At 44.0% G+C, this 13300-nt stretch overlaps 1 protein-coding gene across 19 annotated transcripts in view; it reads right to left on the reverse strand.

Annotated features, from left to right (window-relative positions):
- rasal2 (RAS protein activator like 2) overlaps nt 1–13300 on the reverse strand; it is a 551722-nt gene that overhangs the window by 60200 nt on the left and 478222 nt on the right. For all 19 annotated transcript variants that reach the window (XM_038795091.1, XM_038795089.1, XM_038795092.1 and 16 more), the window contains 2 exons: nt 8496–8594; nt 1796–2350 (listed from right to left, as the gene is read on the reverse strand). In XM_038795091.1, the coding sequence (XP_038651019.1) occupies nt 1796–2350; nt 8496–8594 (654 nt within the window). The remainder of the gene's footprint in view (nt 1–1795; nt 2351–8495; nt 8595–13300) is intronic.

The raw sequence follows: 13300 nt of genomic DNA on the forward strand, positions 1-13300 counted from the left end.
GGGATAGAGCCGGGAGTGCAGGAGGCAAAAGAGGCCGGTGTGCTGGCCTTTGCGTCCCTAGTAGCCCGGCGAAGGATTTTGCCACAATGGAAGGACGCGAGGCCCCCAAGCGTGGAGACCTGGATCAATGACATGGCGGGCTTCATTAAGCTTGAGAAGGTCAAATTCGCCCTGAGGAGATCGGTGCAAGGGTTCTTTAAACGGTGGCAACCTTTCCCCGACTTTCTGGCTCAACGATAGGGTATTGGGACAGTAGCAGCAGCAACCCGGGGGGGGGGGGGGGGGGGGGGGGGGGGGGGTGATACATGTGATGTTACGGTTTGGGGGGAATTGTGGGTGTTATGGGGCTGTTAGTTGCATATTACTGCTTGTTGCTATACTTGTTATATTTTCTGTAAAAAATTCCAATAAAAATTATTTTTAAAAAAAGAGTAATAGAAGCAGTTCATATTTGAATCCAATAGTATTCACTCATTTGGATCTGTCACAGATTTACCTCAGAAAAAGAAATAAGCAAGTAGTTCTTAAGATCCAAAATCAGTCTGCAGACAGGGTAACATGAAAAAGCCACCCAGAAAGTAGCAATTATTGCATGGACTTTAGATAGTCATCAATTTCCTTTAAATAACTCAACTCTAAAGTAAAGTCCTTGCACTAGCACTAAGAAACACATAGATAGCACAAAAGGATTTTACATAGAGTTTAAATTTGATGACTTTTGTCAGTTATTTTTTCAAATGAAGCTATTAAAAAGATGAAGCCATAAAGAGGATAAAAGTAAGATTACAACTGCGTGGCTATGGTAACCCTCCCGGAACTGTTCCAGCAAATCTCTGCAACCCAGAGGTCAAAGCCCATAATGGCAAGTTGTGAAGTTGAAAATAACCATGAATCAATAGTTGTAAAAATCCAAGTGCTATTTTTTTTAAACTCATATCCTTCAGGGAAGAGAGCTTGCTCATCTTACCCATTCTGGTCAACAAACAATTTTAGTCCCAGACTAAGTGGTTAACTCTTACTGCCCTCTGGACAAACTTTGAATGGCTCATTCCAGAGATTATTATTTTTTATAAATTTAGAGTACCCAATTATTTTTTTTCCAATTAAGGGGCAATTTAGCATGGCCAATCCACCTAACCTGCACATCTTTGTGTTGTGGGGATGAAACCCACGCAGACATGGGGAAAATGTGCATACCCAACACTGGCAGTAACCCAGGGCCGGGATTCGAACCCAGGTCCTCAGCGCCGCAGTCACAGTGCTGTCACAGTGCTATGCACTGCATCACATGCCACCCCTCTCATTCCAGAGATGAACAATATACACCACTTTACCAGAATCACCCACATCCCCTGAGAGAATACTGAAGATAAATTTACATGGAGTTATTTATTACATGCAGATTTACCAAACGTCTTGATCCTCAACCAGTTGCATACATGGGAAATAAAACATGCTTGGCATTATTCAGTTGTCAGCTCTTAAGCTTCATAAAGACACTGTTGTTAATTGCATATTAATTGTGTTTAATTGTATACAGGTGGTGGGCATTTACTGGAGATTCATTTGTACCCCTAAAAATAGGAAAAGAATGAAACTGTGGTGGTTGGGTGTGGAGGTGCATGTTTGTAATGTATATTCTCTGTAATAAAAAAGCCTTTAAAACGGGAAAAGATTGCTTCCTGTGTTATCTTTCAACACAAGGCTTTCTGCTGTGATCACAGACTTAGTTCACAATCACACAAAAATGACATGGAGCTCCTGATTTTTCTGCGATAGCGATTTCCATGCCTACCTTTGCTCGACCAGTGCTCTGCAGGATATGAACGAGTGCACAAGCCATTTCTTCTTTGTTCTTCACACTGATGACTGGCTCCAGCACAGAACACAACATGGTGTAGTTGTTGGTGACAAACTCTGCAAACTCCTTGTACTGTTCCATAGGAAGGATGGCAATTGTTTGATAGCGGCATTTGATGCGGATGTAAGGACCTCCACCTTTACCTTTGTTGGGATTAGGTGTACTGACCGGGTACCATTTCTCTATAAACTGTCGTCCAATGACGCTGGTGATTGGAATATTAACCAGTCCCACATAATTGTTCTTATCTTTCTTTTTCTTCTTATCCATGTCCTTGTAAATATGCACTGTGATGTTCCTTACCATTGGCAGAGTGTAAAATTCAAAGTGCTCACCCCAGAACAGATTATCTGCTTTCATTTTACTGGTAGTTCGTGCATATAGTGTGTCATCTAGGCACAGTTCACAAAAGTATCTTTTTTTAGGGGCTAAGTCTTTTGCTTCAATAATCCAAAGACGGAGTACATTTTCTGCACGGCGACAATTGTCCTAGAAATATGAAACAGAGAACGTATCACAATTTCTATTTTTTGACTAACATTTCTTGCATGTGAAAGACTCACCCGTAAAACTAACTTCAAAGACTTGCCATTTTCAAAATTGATTAAGGTAGTGAATATGGGAGGAATCAAGAAGCGGGATGTGTGGCACCAGCCTTAGTTGCTTCGCCCTCCAACTTCTCCTGCTTTTCTATGCGTATCTATGCGTAACTGCTTTGTGGCTTCTCCTTAGCAATAGAGCTAGAATCGGACATTGACCCAAGGGATATCACAGAAGTGGGCATCCTGCCCACCATTCCACAGTAATTCAACAGAAAATGTTATGATCAAGTTTATCAGTACATTACACAACTTTTCTGAGTCAACAAATTGAGCTAGCTTTAATCTCGAGGAATGGCTATTGAAGGAATTAATCAAAATCAAGAATTAACCTGTCCTCTCCCTGTGAGTGTTACAGTCCACAAGAATTTAACTGAAGAATTTGCCAGTTAGTCATCCGTTCTCCCCTCAAAGATTCAAATTCCAATCCAATCAAGGGTTAATGGACTAACAGCCACCCTCACGAATGATCATAGCTACTGCAAAGAAATGGAGTTCCAGCGTTGGTGTCACAGGAGGGGTGGGTAGGTGAGGCAGTTTAAAAAACATTTTGCTGATTTGCATGATTTAATACTCTAATATTTCCAACAAATTTAGACTTGCTTTTGATAATCCAATCTTAGTGATTTGACCCAATAAAAAATTCTTTATCGACTGTGGAGACAAAACTGCTACACTGAGTATTACATTGAGTACTGTGTGATTGAGCACTGAAGTAGCCTTCCAAAGGGTGAAAGGACCCCATACTGTTGCTGTAATACAATACCAGAAGCCAGGCTCTGATTTGCACTTAACCAAAGGAGGAATAACTGGAGTGAGTGTCAATCTTGGTTGTTTGTACCACCTTCAAAAGAGGTTAACCAATGACCACTATAGATACATAGATTAGGAAGTAGTAGAGGATTTTGGATTCAGCTAAGTATTTAGGCAGCATGGTAACAGTGGTTAGCACTGCTGTCTCACAGCGGCAGAGACCCTGGTTCGATTCTAACCTAGGGTGGCTGTCTTTGTTGAGTTTCCACATTCTCCCCGTGTCTGCGTGGGTTTCCTCCAGGTGCTCAGGTTTCCTCCCACAGTCCAAATATGTGCAAGTTAGATGGATTGGCCATGCTGAATTGCCTCTAGGTGGGGTTATAGAAATAGGATGAAGCATTGGGCCGAGGGAGAGTGTTATTTCAGTCGGTGCAGACTTGATGGGCCGAATGGCCTCCTTCTGCACTGTAGGGATTCTATGATTTCACAGGATGTTGATTGACAATAAGACAGTTTAGAGCATGTGTAACACAGACAGAGCAATAGCAGCCACTTATCAGAACTAGTTGGGTTGTTTTGGATCCAAGGCAGAAGGAAGATCCGCTGCTTAGCATGGCCTCTGTACGCAGTCAATAATTTAATGTATCTTGAAATAATTAATAGATCCAAAAGGAGAACTTCGTATTCAACATTCAGAGAATTGAAGAGCTGTGCAATGTAAGCAGCATTAAAATTAACAGGCACTTCAAGATAACAGATAAAGCTGCAGATGAGAGTCCAGAGAAATTAAAAACTACAGGTGGAAGATTGCAGTAATTAATCAACAATGATGGAAAACACAGAAAGAATATGAGATTTACAGTACTGTTTTTATACACACACAAGTAATACATTACCAGAAGGAACAGGACCAGGCTGAGCAAGCCCCATTGATAGTACTGGCACAAATTCTGATTTGGTGAAAGTTTGCAGAAGGTGCACCTACAAGCAGCTGGCAAATGGAGTGAAGAACCACTTATTCATAATGTGGAGATGCCGGCGTTGGACTGGGGTGAGCACAGTAAGAAGTCTTACAACACCAGGTTAAAGTCCAACAGGTTTGTTTCAAACACGAGCTTTCGGAGCACGGCTCCTTCTTCAGGTGAATGGAAAGGCTTGTTCCAGAAATGTTTATATAGACACAGTCAGAGATGCCCCGGAATGCGAGCACCTGCAGGCAATCAAATCATCAAAGATGCAGAGAGAGAGGTAACTCCAGGTTAAAGAGGTGTGAATTGTCCCAAGCCAGTTCAGTCGGTAGGCCTCTGCAAGTCCAGGCTTGTTGGTGGGGGCCGAATGTAATGCGACATGAATCCCAGATCCCGGTTGAGTCCGCATTCATGCGTGCGGAACTTAGCTATAAGTTTTTGCTCAGCAATTTTGCGTTGTCGCGTCTCCTGAAGGCCTCCTTGTAGAATGCTGACCCGGAGATCAGAGGCTGAATGTGGAGAGGATCTCCAGGAAGATCGCGCATATAGACACTGACATTCAGTTTCTACAAAGATGCAAAAAAGCAGACAAGATCCCGAAAGGACTACAGATCAAAAACCCACTCAAGTCGACTTACAACACAGACTACGCTGAAAGACTCTGCCACCGCACCTCTGTCACACTCCTCAAACACCTCGTACACCAACTCTACAGCAGTCGACGCAACCTGGAAACCAAGAGAGAGGCCATATTCTCAACTTGCGCTCAGGACACAGCAGACCAGCTGCGGAACACCGCCAAACAGATGAGACAGCAATACTATGCCACCTACATGCACACCAAGAACAGGAAGCTTGAGAAACTTGGCATCACCACCAGCAGCAATCAAGCTTCTCCCGGTACAACAGTCGAAAACAATACAGGGAAATCCATTGTCAACTTGTCAGACTACACCCTTCAACCAGACGAAATCGAAGTCCTCAGCAGAGGGCTCAATTTCTGCACCACCACCAAAATGGACCCCATCAGTCTCGCGGCAGATACGGAGGAATTCATCAGGCGAATGAGGCTCCGGGAATTCTTCCACAGACCCCAAGAGGCCGACAGCGAACCCAGGGACACGACCAATGAACCGGAACAGCAGACCGCGAGATCTGTAGTGCAGCAACCGAAAAGGAAAGAGTCAAATTGGACCCCTCCGGAAGGCCGCTGCCCTAGACTCGACATGTATGCTCAAGCCGTCAGAAGTCGTGTCAATGCCAGATTCATCACTCGCAATCACAAGGCAGCCTCACACTTCAGCAGTCAAGGACATTCAGCCTCTGATCTCCGGGTCAGCATTCTACAAGGAGGCCTTCAGGAGACGCGACAACGCAAAATTGCTGAGCAAAAACTTATAGCTAAGTTCCGCACGCATGAATGCGGACTCAACCGGGATCTGGGATTCATGTCGCATTACATTCGGCCCCCACCAACAAGCCTGGACTTGCAGAGGCCTACCGACTGAACTGGCTTGGGACAATTCACACCTCTTTAACCTGGAGTTACCTCTCTCTCTGCATCTTTGATGATTTGATTGCCTGCAGGTGCTCGCATTCCGGGGCATCTCTGACTGTGTCTATATAAACATTTCTGGAACAAGCCTTTCCATTCACCTGAAGAAGGAGCCGTGCTCCGAAAGCTCGTGTTTGAAACAAACCTGTTGGACTTTAACCTGGTGTTGTAAGACTTCTTACTGCACTTATTCATAGGGTAAATTGAGTGAAAAATTAACTAGAGAGGGTGGGTAATGAGTACCTGTTGCCACAAGAGTGACGTGTGGGCCGTGTAGGCCTTGATGGTTCCAATTCAGTTTGCTCACATGGTCATACAAGACAGTATGAACGGGGTAGGGGGACAGAGTAATGCCATGTACACTCAGGCAGGCACACTGTAATGTGCTGCAGCTATGTAAAAGCCCCACTGACATCAATGCAACGTTTGCCTCATGCAGTCCCACAACATCAAACAAGCTGCACATCATATTGATATTTATTTGAAGAACACACCAGCATTCTACTTGCCGGCAAGCAGCAATGAAAAAACCTGGAAGAAGAACAGAATGTGACGGTGAACTGCACAAAAATGAAAAAGCAAGGAGTCAGCCACAGATACGAGCACTGCCAAAATCAGAGTACACCCACCGTTTCCAGGTCTTACAGTCCTTGGAGACAGAAGACAGTGTCCTAACAGCACTATATAAGGCTGAGAGGTGAATAATAGCATTACTGTTAGGAGCGGAAAATGCAGATTAGATCAGCAAGACTGATGTGATTATTCAGACTTTACGAGATTAAGCTTAATTACATTCTGCATCTTCCAACATCATGACAAGCATATACAGTACTTTATAACATGGTTAATTGAAGTTACAAAAATTGCATAGGATGACATAGTGGTGAGCACTGCAGCCTCACAGCCCCAGGGATCCGGGTTAGTTTCAGTGACAGTCTGTGTGGAGTTTGCACGTTCTCCCCGTGTCTGTGTGGGTTTCCTCTTGGTGCTTCGGTTTCCTCCCACAGTCCAAAAATGTGCAGATTAGGTGGGGTAATGGAACTACGTAGGGTGCTCTTTCAGGGGGTTGGCGCAGACTCGATGGGCCGAATGGCCTCCTTCTGCATTGTAGGCATTCTATGCAGTCCAGGAACAGATAATGAATATTTCCAACCCTGGCTTCTGTTCAGAAAGGTCACTATGACAACAGCATTTTCCTTATACCTGTGAATCTGCATAGTCTGTAGGCTTGACAGTCCAAATATCAACGGCCACTCAATCCAGACCCCAATTAGTACTGCTCAGTGAGCTTTTACTGTGCTACCCCTTCCTACAAGACCATATTTTACTGCTTCATAATTGTAATCTGAACCAGAGGGCAAGACCATGAATATCTATTCACCTGGTTGCACGCAGGCGACTGGATAATGTTGACCTAATGAACCAATGGTGTTTAAAGGAGGTTGAATGATAATTCAGGGAGTTACTGGGGGGGGGGGGGGGGGGGGGGGGGGAGAGAGTCAGCATTACTTCAATACTTTTTATGCACTCAATAGCCTCTATTGGAATGAGTTGCCATTTGTTCCTGAACACCAGTGTTATCATCTGTACACATTGGGAATACGTTTATTTATTGACTCAGATTTGGACTAGCATTCAGGTCTGGAACTGACATGGAGTGCTGCTGTTTCAGTACAAGCACCTATCTATGGATAATATCAGCTCAGCGCAATCAGGCTCAACCCAATCTGAAACGGTCATATCTCCCTTTGCTTTGGTGGATTTTGTAAGATTGCATACTATGGACTAATTCTTACACACAACGGATTAGCTAGCATTTCACAAGGGCAGCACGGCACCGTAGTGGTTAGCACTGCTGCCTCATGGCGCTGAAGACCCTGGTTTGATCCCGGCCCTGGGTCACTGTCCGTGTGGAGTTTGTATATTCTCCCTGTGTTTGCGTGGGTCTCACCCCCACAACCCAAAGGTGTGCATGGTAGGTGAATAGGCCACACTAAATTGTCCCTTAATTGGAATAACAAAAAATGGGTATTCTAAATTTGTTTTTTAAGTTAGCGTTTAATATGAATAGACAATGGGTTTGCATGCAGAGTTGTATGGAGAATTAAGCTGAGGGTAGAAAAAAGGAGGGAGGTTGAGACAAAAGAGAAGTTAGTGTAAAGTGTAGCACGAATAATAAGTGTGGAATGACTCAGCAGATTTCAGGTCCTGAGGTCCTGTGTCAATAATCATTGGGACCCTCCATCTCAGTTTCATGACAAAACTGCTCTGCAGAGACAGGATGAATGACAGTTGATCAATAACACGGTTCAAAAAAATGTAAGGCACTATTGGGTGAACTCAGTATATAGATTGCTTTTGTTGCTCCCTTTCTGAAGCACTGTGGGTGTGCCAACCCCACATGGACTGCAGTGGTTCAAGAAGGTGATTCCCCGGGCAAATAAGGATGGGTAATAAATACTATTCTGTGTGAGATATGAAAGGAAACCACTTCACCAAAGAGAATCAGCATTTCACAAAAGCAGGATATCTTGAAAAGTGTCAAAATCACTACTGAAAGCAAAATCAGGTACTCAGGGCATCATGATACTAACTTGCTCTTATTGGTAATTTGACACTGCTTTCTTTGTACAGGCTTGGTTAAAATCAAATTGTAATAAGCAAGATTTAATAACCCAATTAACAAGTTCCATCTCTAATTAAAAGGATAACAAATTAGTTTAATGCAGCCGGTTACCAATTTGTTTAAATGTAGTTACCTTGTTTGGCTGCACTGTTCTCCGAAGATTTTCCATCCATTTATCTCTTTCTGCCACAGATGAACAACTGAAACATTTACTACCGCCTGAGTATGTAACCTGCAACATAAAATCAGTCAGGTTAGGTCTGAGCATGCCAAACGTACAGGAATGTTTCTACATGTTGTGTACAAGAATGAAGGAAGTTTAAAATAATACCAGTTCAGAAGATATCTTTCAGTGTACCATTGGACAGCGAGTATTGGAAAGTCAGACTGAAAATATCTCTTGCATAAAACAGGAACGTTGGCAGATCATGTGCTGTGTACTAAGGCATATAAATTATGCAAGTAGCCATAAAAGGATTGGGAATTTGACTTCCATTTGCACTCTTTTCTAACCCAGAGCCAGAAGGAAATAATTAATGTGACTGACAAAATGGGGCAGAGTGACTGAAGCCAAATTTCATTGAATACAAATCAGTGTGATCAAGTCCCAATACATTCCAAGTCCTTACCTCTAGTGAGGTTGCTATTTGTTTGTCTCTGTTCAGAATGATACAGCTATTACATGCGAAAGATTCAAGCCGGGGCCTGTAGCTGAAATCAGTTGTTTATTGACCAGCCAATAATTCTGAATTCAAGAAACAAAATGACATCCAGCATTATCTCAACCCTTTTTAAAATTTTTAATTAAAACTGGATGTAACTGATTGCAACAAACTTGGAAGGAAGTTAAAATTAATTCTGTGCTTGCAGTTTTCATGTAAAGCATTATTTTTTGGAGATAGAAATGTAAGCCTCATCTGCAATAGAACAAAAGTTGAATCTAAATCTTTTCAATCAGTTTCAGTGGATTGCATTCTTTTTAGTAAAACTCAACATTTATCCATTTGAAATAGCTATTGATCAAAGATACCCTTTCTCTTCCACTTCAAATAAATTGACATACTTGTTCCCACGGTTTTCTTGTGTTTGAACATGGAATGAAAGGAACCATGGTTGGATCATTTTTCATTCTGAGATACACTTCACAGCTCTTTATTGTCTCTACCTACCTTTAGATACCAAAAGTAACCTATTGTTACTGCTTTCATACAGACTATTCCTGTGTGCTCTTGATTACGTTCCTTTCACAATCTCCTTCTAAACCTTGGTGGAATAATGACACGCGAGTCCGTAGGAGACAACCTTGATCCAAACTCAGTTAATTTTCAATTTTTTCATGATCACACTCTTTCGGCCAGCCATTCATGGAATAATTGAGCACTTCAACTGAGCATTACACTTTATGAGCTCCTTCACTAATTTCTCCGACGACACTGTCACGTAATTTGCACATGTAAAGCACGCAGGTAATTCAGTGCTTAAATCTGCATGGTCTGCCGACTATTTAAATTGCACTAATGGGCCCCCCATTTACACACTGCTAACAGCTTAATTTTTTCCCAAAGAAGTCAATAAACGGCTGCCATCTCCTGGCTTCGGTCCCCTCAGGGCGAATTTAATCTTCTCGAGCTGGAGAAACCCAGCCATGTCACTGAGCCACACCCCACCCCACCCCCGACTTCGGGGGCTCCAAGTGTCTCCATGCCAATAAAATCGGTCTCCGGGCTACCAGGGAGGCAAAGGCCAATATATCTGCCTCTTTCACCCCCTAGACCCCCACGTCTCCTGACACACCAAAAATCACCAACTCTGGACTTGGAACCACCCTTACCTTCAGAACCTCCGGCATGATGTCAGCAACCCCGTACCAAAATTACCTGAGCTTCGGACATGCCCAGAACATATGGACATGATTTGCAGGCCCACCTGCACACCACCCACACCTATCCTCCACCCCTTCAAAGAGTCTGCTCATCCGGGCCACAGTCATGTACGCCCTGTGGGCCACCTTAAACTGAATAAGGCTAAGCCTAGTGCATGACGAGGACGCGTTAACCCTCCTCAGGGCATCCTCCCACAGCCCAGCCTCTAACTCCCCACCCAACCTTACTTCCCACTTCCGCTTCACCTACCCTTTCGGGACTCCCTCCCATTCCATCAGCTCCATATAGATCTCTTAGACCTTCCCTTTCCCCACTTTCGACATTACCTTATCCTGTAGCCCCTGGGGCAGTAGGTGCGGGAAAGTCGATACCTGCCTCTGCACAAAGTCCCTCACCTGCAAGTAGCGAAACCCATACCCACCGGGCAGCTCAAACCCCTCCAAATCTTCCAAAAGGAAATCCCCCATCTATAAACAGATCCCCAAAACCACTCAAGTTCTGCTTGTTGCAACCCCCGAAACCTCCATCCAGACCCCCCACCCCCCCCGAACAAACCGGTGGTTGCCGCATACCGGTGCCCACACCGATGCCCCCTCCAGCCCCATGTGCCACCGCCACTGTCCCTCACACCCTCAGGGTTGGCACCACTACCGGGCTTGTGGAGTACCTGGCTGGTGAGAATGGCAGAAGCACCGTTAACGTGCCCCCAAACCCGTGCCCTTACATGAGGCTGCCTCCATCCGCTCCCTCACCGACTGCTCCCCCACTACCCATTTCCTAACCATTGTTATATTCACCACCCAGTAGTAATTTATAAAGTTCGGAAGAGCCAGCCCCCACCCCCTCGATCCCGCTCCAGCAGCGCCTTTTGATAGTTACGTCTTTGAACCAAATATGATCCTGAGGGCTTGGTGGTCAGTTAACAAAGTGAACTTCCCACCAGAAAGGTGTTTGCGGAACTTTGTAACATCACATTGCTAATTGCTAATGTCTTGTTCCCAACTTTTTTTAATATAAATTTAGAGTACCCAATTATTATTTTTTTCCAATTAAGGGGCAATTTAGCATGGCCAATCCACCTAACCTGCACATCTTTGGGTTTTGGTGGCAAAACCCACGCAGACACGGGGAGAATGTGCAAACTCCACACGGACAGTGAAGCAGGGCTAGGATTTGAATCCAGGTCCTCAGCGCCGTAGTCCCAGTCCCATCCTCCCGAACAGGCGCCGGAATGTAGCGACTCGGGGCTTTTCACAGTAATTTCATTTGAAGCCTACTTGTGACAATAAGCGATTTTCATTTTTTCATCCACTGTGCCACTCTGCTGCCCTTGTCTTGTTCCCAACTTAAGTAATTTTGCTCTGATTTTGTTTAAGTACATGAAGAATATGCTACAGGACTCGCCACACTTCCATTATGTGAGAAAATACCACACACCTAACCCCTGTGGAGAGGTTGCACATACTAAAACCAACTGTTTCTTGGGATCATGGTCGGTCAAAACAGCATCACCAGTCACTTCATTCACTTTTTCAAATGTTTTCTGACACATCACAGACCAGTTCCAATCTATTCCATTTTTGAGCAGTTGATACAATAGAGCTAATGTATTAGCTAAGTTGAGGGTGAACTTTGAATAGCATACAGCAATCCTTAAGAATATTCTAACTTACATTTTGTTCTCCAGTCTCTGCTTTCAAAATCACCTCTCCTGCACTGGATGGATATCTTCATCTATTTGGTGACCCAGGTATGTTATACCAGACAACATGAAGCAATTTGTGCTTTTTAGCTCTGTTGCCATTCTCTTGAAATCAATCTCAGACTATGTTCAAACGTACAATGTGTTTTTCTTTCTCTGTCCATCAGCTAATTAGAATAATATTCAAGAAGCAGCACACTCATAGAACATAGAACAGTACAGCACAGAACAGGCCCTTCGGCCCTCGATGTTGTGCCGAGCAATGATCACCCTACTCAAACCCACGTATCCACCCTATACCCATAACCCAACAACCCCCCCCCCCCCCCCCCTTAACCTTACTTTTTTAGGACACTAAGGGCAATTTATCATGGCCAATCCACCTAACCCGCACATCTTAGGACTGTGGGAGGAAACCGGAGCACCCGGAGGAAACCCACGCACACACGGGGAGGACGTGCAGACTCCACACAGACAGTGACCCAGCCGGGAATCGATCCTGGGACCCTGGAGCTGTGAAGTATTTATGCTAACCACTATGCTACCGTGCTGCCCCCTCCTTCCATCCCTCTGGAACACTGCTGGAGCATAGATACCCAGATGGTACTTTTTGTACTGGTACAATCATGTGTGTGTGTTTGTGAGAATGGTAAGCTATTCTTGCTCTTGTCAGTTAATTCTAATTACAAATTGGCATTCAACAAATCTATCTAAGCGAACACTTTTCAACTGGCTAAATTAGGAAACAAATCTTCACTGATAGGCATTGGGGAAGTGTCATTTTCGATCACCATATTTACAGTTTGTTTTTAATCGCCACTAATCCAAACAGCCTTGTCTCCTTTTTGGCTTTGTCTTGCCTAATTTCATCATTTGGTCCTTCTTGCTCAAAGCAGTCTTACTGATACCTACCACTCACAATGAGTGTGATACATTCACTGCTCTTCAATTTCTTCATCGTCTTAGTTCTTTCTAATTCGTAAAAGATGCAAAAGTGATAGGAGGAGAAACATTTTATGCAGAGAGTGGTGAGGTATGTTCTGCCGAAGAGTGTGGTGGAGGTAGGTTGGATTGAAGCATTCAAAAGGAAATTAGACTGTTATAAGAAAATGAAGAATATGCAGGGAGAAAGAGAGGTAATGGTATGAGTTGTGTTGCTCATTCGGAGAGTTAGTGCAGACACAATGGGCCAAATGGCCTCCTTCTGCACAGCAACGATTCTGAGAGTCTGTAATCAGTCCAGCTCTTTACTTACATCTTCTAGCTGTGCACAGGGCCAAGCCTTGCAAAATGACTCCTGTCCTTTATCTTGACTTTGGCTTTGTCTTGCCTAATTTCATCATTTGGTCCTTC

Source organism: Scyliorhinus canicula, chromosome 4 (genome assembly GCF_902713615.1).
Source record: "Scyliorhinus canicula chromosome 4, sScyCan1.1, whole genome shotgun sequence".
NCBI classification, from domain to species: domain Eukaryota; kingdom Metazoa; phylum Chordata; class Chondrichthyes; order Carcharhiniformes; family Scyliorhinidae; genus Scyliorhinus; species Scyliorhinus canicula.